This window comes from Ranitomeya variabilis, chromosome 2 (genome assembly GCF_051348905.1).
Source record: "Ranitomeya variabilis isolate aRanVar5 chromosome 2, aRanVar5.hap1, whole genome shotgun sequence".
In the NCBI taxonomy this organism is placed as follows: domain Eukaryota; kingdom Metazoa; phylum Chordata; class Amphibia; order Anura; family Dendrobatidae; genus Ranitomeya; species Ranitomeya variabilis.
This window is the reverse complement of record NC_135233.1, coordinates 702,148,872-702,161,219: the sequence shown is the minus strand read 5'-3', so window position 1 is coordinate 702,161,219 and position 12,348 is coordinate 702,148,872. Positions and strand designations below refer to the sequence as shown.

General features: G+C 37.3%; 1 protein-coding gene across 1 annotated transcript in view; it reads right to left on the bottom strand.

The window, feature by feature from the left end:
- Positions 1-12,348, bottom strand: part of LOC143807646 (uncharacterized) — a 1,106,746-nt gene that overhangs the window by 440,214 nt on the left and 654,184 nt on the right. The window contains exons 43-48 of the mRNA XM_077289447.1: positions 10,371-10,421; positions 9,817-9,861; positions 9,635-9,730; positions 6,296-6,346; positions 4,971-5,018; positions 813-857 (exon numbers count right to left, since the gene is read on the bottom strand). Coding sequence (XP_077145562.1) covers positions 813-857; positions 4,971-5,018; positions 6,296-6,346; positions 9,635-9,730; positions 9,817-9,861; positions 10,371-10,421 — 336 coding nt within the window. The remainder of the gene's footprint in view (positions 1-812; positions 858-4,970; positions 5,019-6,295; positions 6,347-9,634; positions 9,731-9,816; positions 9,862-10,370; positions 10,422-12,348) is intronic.

Here is a 12,348-nt window from a genome sequence, read left to right as displayed (position 1 = left end):
TATCATTTTTTTTTAAATAATGTATCATGCGTTTAATTTTAATTTTATCAGTTAAATATTGAGAGCATGCAGACTTGATGCATCATAAAAAAATAAAGAGATAGGAATGCTCTTTAAGACTTTGGATGTAAGCACACAGTTTTCCATTGACTGGTAACATGTAGAGATGTTAAAGTGATGAACAAAAATACAAAGTACAATAAAGTAAGCTGCAGAATTTGTATTATGTGATAGGGATTATGGAAATAAATCAGGTATAGAAAAAACTTTCACATTTTTATGTTCAGTTCATTTTTAGATTATGAAATAGGGTTGGTGTAACATTTTGTGAGGCACATACTGATATGACAGTATTATGGTGCAGCTTAGCAAATCCGGCATGAACACTTGCTGTGCCAAATGAGCATCCATGACGTGCCAAGCATTTATTCTAACTTCCATCAATATGACCTCTTTTGGAAAAAGTAAATCTTTATATTCAGTTCAAGGACATCCAGGAAGAAATTAAATTTCAATCTTTATAGAATCTTTTTGCCTAATATCAGTATTTTCTGACTGTCAAATGCAGACCCGACAGGACTGATGATTCTGCACCTAGTTTGAATAGACTATACTGCTTTAAAACCAGCACGCTGCTAATTTGAACATTTTAATTAGGCATCGTCAATTATCATATTATAATCCTACAATGTAAAATCCAATTATACAGCAAAAATATAGTACCAAGAAATATACCCAGTAATATTATCATAGGTAATTAGAAAAGATTTCTGGAATAAATCTTAGCTAACAGAACGATGAGCAGGAAATACCTGTAAGTATCGGCAGTTCAGATTTCTCTTCCTCCTTTTTGTCCTCTGAAAAAAAATGGATTTTTAGTTAAAGGAAATAATATTTTTACTGCAAACTCAAAAAACTTTGACCATATACAGTAGACATATTTTGACTATCTGCTTTGGGGTTTCAAACTAAATTTATAGTATCAGATATGGAAGTTTACAGAACTTGGGGTTAACTATTTTGCATGGAGCTAAATGATTGATAAAACAAAGTTTCCAAAGAATAGAAACATTAGATGTGTCTGTGAGTTGTATTTTGCTACTAGCAGTGAATAGAAAATACATATGGATGGGAGAAAAATAACTAATTCTCCCTGAATAAATTTATCAAATGAGCAACAAACAAAGAGTGAATAAATCCTTGAAAAATATTGACTTTGGCTGGAAATTTTTAATTATAATATACTAACATATTTGTATATGCTCCCACATATGCATGTGCATATAAAACATGCAGAGACATTTGTTAAAAAACCTATCACCACCAAAACCTGCTATTTGCCTGCAGATTCAATGGTAATATAAAAGCATATAGCATTTGAATCCTGCTTAGCAATCAGAGAGCACTTGGCCCAATGTTATACTGTGGGGCAGTGCACATCTGCAATTATTTTCTCATGCTGATTTTGCATGAGAGAGCAATCACAGCACATTGTGTGTGGCTCCAATATCCAGATCACCCATACAAGTCTATAGGTTTGTGTGAAACATGGGACTGCACTCGGATATCATCTGAGTGCAATCCGATTACTGCAAACGCAGAGAATGGAGGAGATGTAGAAAGTAAGGTATCCATCTTCTCCACACCTGTGCTGCAATTCTCTCATGTGAGAATCGGATCACACTCAGATGAGACGCCAATCAAACTTTGACAGAGTTTGATCCGAGGGTCAGCCCGATTCTATTGTATGAGAGAATATATGCCAGTGTGAGCGAACACTTACTGAAAATGTGGCTACAAGGAGAGGATAATGTTACATTTTTCCTGCAGCCCTTCACTTCCAGTCATCGGGGCAGTGCAGGGAGCTGTTACAGTTTTCGTTCACTATACAGTGAGTGCACTGTAATTTTTCCCTGGCACATTGCTTGACAGATTGCTCTGCAGTGTATGTGTGCAGTGTATTTGTGCAGCGCAGTCTGTCAATCAATGCGCAGAGGAGTGACTACAGTGTGCTCACTGTACAGTGAATGATGAATGCAACTGCTTCTTGAACCACCCTGTTGACTGAAATGAGCAGCTGCAGGGAGAATAAAACTTTATCCTCTCCCTTTAGCCATACTTTTAGTAAAATCTTTCTGGTAAAACCCAAATATCCTATAGTCTACTGTATATTTACCTAGTTATATATTTTATACTTTCATGAATGCATTGCTATTGGCTTTCTATTAGGGATGAGCGAAACTGACCGGTAAAGTTCAGGGTTCATACCGGACGCCTAGTGTCCGATGTCAAACCCTGAAAACGGACTTCTCTCTATTTGTCCCTGTTAATTTTTTGAGCTTATCAGCCTAACAAAGCTTGTTGACAGGCTGAAACACAGCCAATCAACAAGCTTTAAGACTATGGGCACTTACCGCCCCATCACAGCCATGCCAAATAATAGCATGGTTGCAATAGGTCAGGGCACCCAGTGACCCAGCCTGGCAGTGTAAAATAAATAAATAATGAAAAGAAAAAATGATGTGCGGTCCCCCTATTTTTAATAACCAGCCAAAGGAAAGCAGACAGCTGTGAGCTGGTCATATTTTGCTGGGAAGGGGCCAATATCCATGGACCTTCCCAGCATATTAATATCAGCCCCTCAGCTATCTGCTTTGCCTTTGCTAGTTATTAAAAATAGAACAACTCTAAAAATATGATTTGGGCTTTCCCCTATTTTTTGATAACCAGCTAAGGCAAAGCAGACAGCTGGGGCTGATATTAATAGGCTGGAAAGGGCCATGGATATTGGCTCCTTCCCAGCCTAATAATACAAGCCCTCAGCTGGCCTAAAAATGTTGCATCTATTAGATGTGCTAATTCTGGCACTTAGCCTCAGCTCTTCCTGATTGCCCTGGTGGATTGGTAATCAGGAACAGAATTGGCCAGGTCTTGAGCAGTACAGTATGAGACCCAGCAGTGACTAATGCTCCAATTTATGGAGCTTTGTTCTATGAACTGGGCTCCATACACTGGATGAAGAAGATGGGATCATCATCAAACCTCCATGTGTATTACAATGGACTGCTGTGGATTATTATTTTTTTAGCAAATAGATAAAAGAGGTACATTGTCAGTGAGTGATTGTTTCAAACAAAGGACTTTTCTGTGTGCGTGTTTTTACTTTTGACTGCTGGATCAGTAATGAGGGTCTCTGACAGATGCCTCTCCTAACTCGTGGGTTTGATGACAGTGCCAGCTACTGACATGAACCCAAAGAAATCATTACCTCGATTGCGACACACCAGGGCAATGGGGAAGAGCTGATGCTATGTGTGAAAATTGGTGCTTCTAATGGATGCACGATTTCTGGGACGGATAAATGCTAGGGAAAGGGACAATACCCATGGTCCTTCCCTGTCTATTAATTTCAGCTCCCAGCTGTCTGATTTGCCTTAGCTGGTCATTAAAAAAGGGGGGACCCCACAACAACAGCAAATGCAAAGCAGATAGCTGGGAATTGATATTAATAGACTGGGAAGGTACATGATATTGGCCCTATTCCAGCATAATAAGACCAGTTCACATCTATCTTTATCTTTTGACTACTTGATTTTTGACAGGATTAATTTTCCCTTAAACCTGACATTTCCAAGTACATAGTTATAAAACCTATTTTTATAATTTTCAAATTTTCTCGTAGGGATTAAAGCCATCTCACAGTTGTTACCAATTGCAGGTAGTTAACATAGAAGTCAATTTTTGACTCTTTACTAAGCCACAGAACATTATCAGGTTGTCACAAGTTTTACCGTTGACTTAAAGGTAACTACCTCCAATAAGACACTGTACATAGATGATCTACATAAGTCAGTAACCCTCTCATTGTTAAAATACCGAAATAAAAAAAACTACAAGCCAAATGCAATGTTTCTAAATACACTGGAAATTACAGTTAATAGATAGCCATAGAAATTCTATCCTCGATAGGTTGATACCTTTTAATGGCTAACTGAAAAGATGGTAACAAATTGCAAGCTTTCGAGACTACTCAGGTCTCTTCATCAGGCATAGACTAAAAAAATTCTGAAGAATCACATATTTCTACACAACACATCATAGAGCTGTCATTATGGGAGAGTGATAAACAGTTGTGTCCATAAATATTGGAAAGTTCCTAGATAAGGAGTGAATGTTTTGTTGTCCTCTGATTGGGGTCTGGTTCTGTGTTATGATGCCCCATACGGTCTGAGTGCAAATTCCTAAATATATTTTTTTATCAACTGGCTAACACGGCACAAAGATATATATCTTTCCTGTATCCTCGATAGAAAATCTTACTTTGCAAAAATTAGGTGACCTTTAATCTAAAACTGGTGGATTACCCTGAACATTTGTAATATTAGGAGCAATAGACCATTATGGCACTATCGTTTATTAATCTGTGATATGAGTATTAAAAGGAATATGTCACTAGCAAATTAGCTTTTATTTAAATTAGATTTTGGAGTTTTTTTTATTGGTAATGTTTTTGATCAAAAATGATTTAAAAATAAAAATAAGAACTCTTGGAATTTTCACACTGGGAATATTTTAAGACTCGTTTTACTTTTTCAGGTAATCTATATGTACATTAGTAGCAACAAACAGATTCTGACCCTAACTTTTGTATTGAAGCATCTAAAAAGCGTATTCAAGGGTCATTTCGAAGTGAGTGGGAGCAGAGTCAGTGGTTACTAATTCAATTGTAATTTGTGGATCTTGTGTTATTGGTTGTATATAGACGTCTATAACAGCCCCAGTGGCCAGTGTAAAAATCACCTGTGGCTTTTTAAATAAAATTAGTGATATAAAAAATTACCAAACATTTGAAATACAAATGACATAAAAAGAACCTGATTTAAACAATAGATCATTTTCTAATCACACATTCCATCTAACTAGCAAAAAAATGAAAATTGTAGGTAAAAGTGTCAAAATATCTTCAGTACCTTTGGCTATTGGCAGGCACAATTTCTCTTCTTTCTCCTTTTCAGGTTCTGAAATTAAAATGTAACAAGATATGATTTGATCTGGATCTTTGCATATCTGTATGTACTTATAGTTCTAATATAATAATTGTAAAAGGACTTGGGTTAGACTCTGATTCTCACCATATGCTGTAATGCAGTTCTATAAATACAAACACAGAATTGTATTTTTTGCAGAATTTGAACCGCTCTTGGATTTTTTTTCCCATTTTCCGATATATTATATAATAAAATTATGTATTTCAAAACTTCAACTAGATTCACAAAAAGCAAGCCCTCATACAGATATGTGGACAGAAAGATTTAAAAGGCTCTTATGAAAATGAGAGGAAATAATAAAATGGAAAATCACCATGTCAGGAAGGGATTAATACAGCTTTCAGTCTTCAAAATCTTTTTTTTAATGTAACAAAATAAATACAAGACAGAGAAGAGATGGCAGAAGGACATGTTGCTTCATTTTTTCACTGTGCCAGTGACTTGATAAAAAACAACTTAGAGACCTTGTAAAAGTCATTAAACTTCCCTAATTCTGCTGATATTTTCCATGTTGGGCTGTGTTGGACCACTGCACAGATATTCACACTTGGTGCTTTGAAAACTCAACATGTTAAACCTCTGCAGACCAGTTGGCCAATTCTTCTGAGCCTTCTCTGGGTGTGTGCACCTTCAAACCTCCCTCCTAGGTATAAGTAATCAGAGCTCATCTGCTGATCTAGCAGTTTCAGGCACTGCTAATTGTAATTGCCAACACCTATGAGGGAAGGGTAAGAGCACGCTCCCACAGAGAAGACTCCGAAGAATGGTCCAGTTGGACTACAAGCAGAGAATTCACATACTGTGCTCCAAAAGCAAAAAAGGTAAGATGGAGTGACAGAGCACAAACCAGAAAAAAATGGCCAAATCAAGGGAGCTCAGGGCTAATTTTTTTGAGCAAGTCACAAGTCCCTTTCAACGAATCAGAATGAGGGTGAAAGAGAGCAATGAGCAGCAGGGAAGAGTAACCTAAGTTTTCAATCCACAGAGTAGCTCTTATATTAAAAACCCAGAGTATTCTTAACAAATGCAAAACTATGCTGAAGATTTTTGGCTGCATCATCGAATACACCTTCACAGATGCCAAGTAGTGTTTCATGTTTTCGTAATGAAAAAAATAACTTTTAGGTTGTAAAACACAATTACCTGATTATATCCTAATCTTTTACAAGCTCCAAAACAAAGACTGTATTTTATTAAATACAGTATGTTGAATTTTATCCTTTTTTTCAACTTTTTTTTACTTTTACCTTCCAGTTGTGGTTCAATAATTTGTTTTTCTTCTAGCTGCTTTTCTGGCTCTGAAAAAAGTTAAGAGAATAGAAAAGTATTGAACTAGATAAAGTTGCACTTTACAAAATTGGGAATTGTACTAGATGATATGAACAACGTCTTTTCATATTGCTAAAATATTTGTGGTGAAACTGGTTCATTAAAGAAGTAAATTAAACCGTTTGGAAGAATCATACATATAAATTGTCAAGATCACAGTAAGCCTTCAAACCCTCTTTGTAATTAAAATATTAGTTTCAAGCAATTACAAACCTACCAGAATTGATTCAAATGTGTTTTAGTCATTACTTAAAATACTCTTATATACAAATTGTAAGTCACTAATTATATAAAAAGAAATTGACACCTTGGAGCATTTTTGGAGTTTCTTAAATGAAGTCGAAATACATATAAGTTCACATTTATCAATATTCATTAATATAATGGTAATGGGGGTTATGACTTGGCTTAAAAAGATTATCAAAACTGATAATTCTCCATTTTCAATATGGATGACAGGCTGAATACCATGTAGCTGTCAGATGTAACATGTTGGATCCAATGTTAACTTATCACCGTAGGAAATGATAGGCCATATATTACATGCTGCCCATTCATAGTATTATATTAAAATGACTTAACCCCTTCATGACCTTGGGATTTTCCATTTTTCCGTGTTCGTTTTTCACTCCCCTCCTTCCCAGAGCCATAACTTTTTTATTTTTCCATCAATTTGGCCATGTGAGGGCTTATTTTTTGTGGGATGAGTTGTACTTTTGAACAACATCATTGGTTTTAGCATGTTGTGTACTAGAAAATGGGAAAAAAATTCCAAGTGCAGTGAAATTGCAAAAAAAATGCAGTCCCACACTTGTTTTTTGGTTGGATTTTTTGCTAGGTTCACTAAATGCTAAAACTGACCTACCGTTATGATTCTACAGGTCAGTACGAGTTCATAGACACCTAACATGACTAGGTTATTTTTTACCTAAGTGGTGAAAAAAAATTCCAAAGATTGCTAAAAAAAAGGAAATTGTGCCATTTTCCGATACTCGTAGCGTCTCCATTTTTCATGATCTGGGGTCGGTTGAGGGCTTATTTTTTGCATGCCGAGCTGATGTTTTTAATGATAGCATTTTGGTGCAGATACATTCTTTTGATCACCCGTTATTGCATTTTAATTCAATGTTGCGGCGACCAAAAAAACGTAATTCTGGCGTTTCAAATTTTTTTCTCGCTACGCTGTTTAGCGATCAGGTTAATGCTTTTTTTTTGTTGATAGATCTGGCGATTCTGAACATGGTGATACCAAATATGTGTAGGTTTGATTTTTTTTTTTATTGATTTATTTTGATTGGGGCGAAAGGGGGGTGATTTAATCCCTTCATGACCGTGGGATTTTTTGTTTTTCCGTGTTCGTTTTTCACTCCCCTCCTTCCCAGAACCATAACTTTTTTATTTTTCCGTCAATTTGGCCATGTGAGGGCTTATTTTTTGCGGGACGAGTTGTACTTTTGAACGACATCATTGGTTTTACCATGTCGTGTACTAGAAAACGGGAAAAAAATTCCAAGTTAGGTGAAATTGCAAAAAAAGTGCAATCCCACACATGTTTTTTGCTTGGCTTTTTTGTTAGGTTCACTAAATGCTAAAACTGACCTGCCATTATGATTCTCCAGGTCATTACGAGTTCATGGACACCTAACATGGCTAGGTTATTTTTTACCTAAGTGGTGAAAAAAAATTCCAAATTTTGCTAAAAAAAAAATAAATAAAAAATCGCGCCATTTTCCGATACTCGTAGCGTCTCCATTTTTCATGATCTGGGGTATTTTGAGGGCTTATTTTTTGCATGCCGAGCTGGCATTTTTAATGATTCCAATTCGGTGCAGATACGATCTTTTGATCGCCCGTTATTGCATTTTAATGCAATGTCGCAGCGACCAAAAAAACGTAATTCTGGCATTTCGCTTTTTTTTCTCATTACGCCGTTTAGCGATCAGGTTGATGTTTTTTTTTATTGATAGATCGGGTGATTCTGAACGTGGCGATACCAAATATGTGTAGATTTGATTTTTTTATTGATTTATTTTGATTGGGGCGAAAGGGGGGTGATTTAAACTTTTATATTTTTTTAATTTTTTTCACATTTTTTTGTAACTTTTTTTTTTTACTTTTGCCATGCTTCAATAGCCTCCATGGGAGGCTAGAAGCAGGCACCACTCGATCAGCTCTGCTACATAGCAGCGATCATCAGATCGCTGCTATGCAGCAGAAATGCAGGTGTGCTGTGAGTGCCGACCACAGGGTGGCGCTCACAGCTGCCGGAGATCAGTAACCATAGAGGTCTCAAGGACCTCTATGGTTACCATTCTGAAGCATCGCCGACCTCCGATCATGTGACGGGGTCGGCGATGACGTCATTTCCGGCCGCCCGGCCGGATGCGGTATTTAAATGCCGCTGTCTGCATTTGACAGCGGCATTTAACTAGTTAATAGGTGCAGACAGATTGCAATTCTGCCCGCACCTATTACGGGCACATGTCAGCTGTTCAAAACAGCTGACATGTCCCGGCTTTGATGCGGGCTCACCACGGAGCCCTGCATCAAAGCAGGGGAGCTGACATCGGACGTACTATCCCGTCCGATGTCAGTAAGGGGTTAAACTTTTATATTTTTTTATTTTTTTCACATTTTTTTAACTTTTTTTTAACTTTTGCCATGCTTCAATAGCCTCCATGGGAGGCTAGAAGCAGGCACAGCGCGATCGCCTCTGCTACATAGCAGCGATCTGCTGTTCGCTGCTATGTAGCAGAAAATCAGGTGTGCTGTGAGCGCTGACCACAGGGTGGTGCTCACAGCTGCCGGGGATCAGTAACCGTAGAGGTCTCAAGGACCTCTATGGTTACTATTCTGAAGCATCGCCGACCTCCGATCATGTGACGGGGGTCGGCGATACCATCATCTCCGGCCGCCCGGCTCAATGCGGTAGTTAAATGCCGCTGTCTGCATTTGACAGCGGCATTTAACTAGTTAATAGGCGCAGACAGATTGCAATTCTGCCCGCACCTATTACGGGCACATGTCAGCTGTTCAAAACAGCTGACATGTCCCGGCTTTGATGCGAGCTCACCGCCCGCCGGAGCCCGCATCAAAGCGGGGCTTCTTACCTCGGACATACTATCCCATCCGAGGTCAGAAAGGGGTTAATAAACATGTAAGCAGACACATTTAAGAGCATCCTTCTTACAGACTTATTAGTAATTATTTAATATTATGCGTACAATAAATAAACTGTAATGGAATAAAGATGTCACCTGCAACTGGTGGAAGTGGTTTCTCAAGTTCAATTTCTATTTTGGTTTCTACAATGGGAACAGCAACTTTCTCTTGTTCTTTTTCCTTTTCAGACTCTAGAGAAGAACAGTAATCAATATGACTTATTTTATGATTTTATGTACATATATGATAAATTCAGTATAAAACACATGAACTATACCTATAACTTTTTCCAAAACTTTCTCTTCCTTTTCCTTTTCAGCTTCTAAAATAAATATAGTTTAGCAAAAACAAAATATCATTAATATACCAAGAAAGTAATTTGAACTACTAAATATATTATACAGCATATTAGCAGCAAAAAATGCTTGTATCAGCCAAGGACATGTAAATGGGAATACGGGCAATGAGCAAAAGTAAACATGACTGAACCAAGTTCTATTATTAAGTTTCTTATATTTTGTGTAATACTCTATTCTCCCAATGTATTTTTTTTAAGTTATGAAAATAAGAGGATACTACTCGGTGGTTTACAGTCTCAATTTTTAATCTGTGATATTTTACTAAAAGAGTATTTGGAATGTCTTTGAGGGATGCTTGCAAAATGTCATCATGCAATCCTTAGCCTATTATTAAAAAAACAGATTAAAGCTTGAAGAGCAAAGTATCCTGCTAAATAAACTAATGAAATGTCAGCTTCAAGCAATTAAGCTTACATCTACAATCCTAAACCAATTGATAACATATTCTTATATTTCCAATACTGAATTGTACCTGCTGGTAATGGTACAACAACTTTGTCCTCTTCCTTTTCCAGTTCTTGTTCTAAAAATAAATCACAAATAGTATGATACATGGAATACAGTGTATATATATATATATATATATATATATATATATATATATATATATATATATTTATATTTATTTTATATATTTATATTGTGACAGAGTCACCAGGGAGGTGATTATGGGAGATACGTGTCACTGCGCATGATGGCATCAGTGATGTAAAACCAGAGTAGTTTCCTTCAGCACAGTACGTGTTGGTGGGATTAATTGAAGATTATGTTATGGGCTGGTTTTAGTGGACATTCATAGAGCGGGTGAGAGGATGTCCACCGTATCTCTACCTGCAGAGTCCTAACAGGACCTGTGTGATGTCAAGATCATGTGATCAGTCACATAATGAAGGAGTCACAAGGTTATGGCTTAAAAGACTGAAGACCACATATTTCAGTGTTCAGTGGGTGCTTGGAGAGGGAGCACTCCAGGGAAGTGTGTACTAGACCTGAACCGTGGACATTGCTGCCTGTGAGCGGGAAGTTCCCCACTAGGAAAGGACTGTTTCTTTTTGCTTCTTTGTTTTGCTGTTTTGCCCAGAGGGCCATGTTTATTTCCCCAAGCTCCATTTATGCTGTCTTCAATAAACCAAGCAATTTCTTAAAGAAACAGTGTTCAGGTTATGTCTCTGAGTCCAGCCGAGTAAGCCGCTCTACTACAATATATATATATATATATATATATATATATATACTAAAGGGTAACAATAGTACTTTCAAGTAACTTTTCAGACTAAGTTGTCCTGTGTGTATATGCCCGCCATATTGCCAGCCGTGCCCACTTGCCTGTCTATGTTCCGTTCCCCGGTGGGATCAGCAGTCACAGCCAGACACCACTCTGTTGTGGTACCTGGTAGCTTCCTGCCGCACAAGCCTGACCTCACCATCAGAGGCTCCAGCGAAGACCAAGGAAGCTACTTAGTTATGCCCCTTCCAGGGTAGTCTGGTCTGTGGCACAGTGGGGACCCACCCCCGCACGCCCGCGCCAACCAGTCTGGGTGCGAGCGTGACAGTTACCATACACAGCACCGCACCCAGTAATGGATTTCTGCTCTTCATTCTTTAATTAGTACACAGAGAGAAGCAACAGCAACAAGGAGGACTTTATACAGCCATCCTAAGCTGCATAGCTATCAACCCATCTCTGAGGCAAAATAAAACACTTGTTAGAAAGCTCAGTATAATCTTTCTGTGCTTACTTTTGCCAGTTATCAAAACCTCCTCTGGGCCTACTTTTTCTATAAAGGGAAAAGGCTGTGTAACTTGACACGGTCCTATCCTGAAAATCCAATTTGTTTTGAGCAAAGTTGAGTTGAGCTGTTTTTCAGAGTGATGACAAATTCAGAAGGTAGGGGGAGGGAAGAAGTATATTTCTATTATAATATTTATTACAATCTGTGCTATATAGTTTGTTTTTTAAAAATAGTTATGTGCGAGCATGAAACTCGAAAAAATAAAACCTACAAAATTGCTATTCCACTCTGGAACTGCTTACTTTAAACAGCAGCGCAGTCTACTCTGAAAAGTCAATCTCCTTTTTTAACTAATAAAAAATATTGTTTCACCCAGCAAAAAATAAATTCTCACATACAGTGGCGAAAATAAGTGTTTCATACACTGATGATTTTGAAAGTTTTCCCACGTACAAAGAATCGAGAAGTCTGTAATTTTTATCATAGATACACATCAATAGTGAGATCCAGAATCAAGAAAAAAATCAAAAAAATTACATTTTATGATTTTTACATAATTTGCATTTTATTGCTTGACATAAGTATTTGATCACCTGCTAACCAGTAAGAATTCTGTCTCTCACAGACCTGTTAGTTTTTCTTTAAGAAGACCTCCTATTCTGCACTCATTACTTGTATTAATTACATATGTTTGAACTCATTGCCTGTATAAAAGAC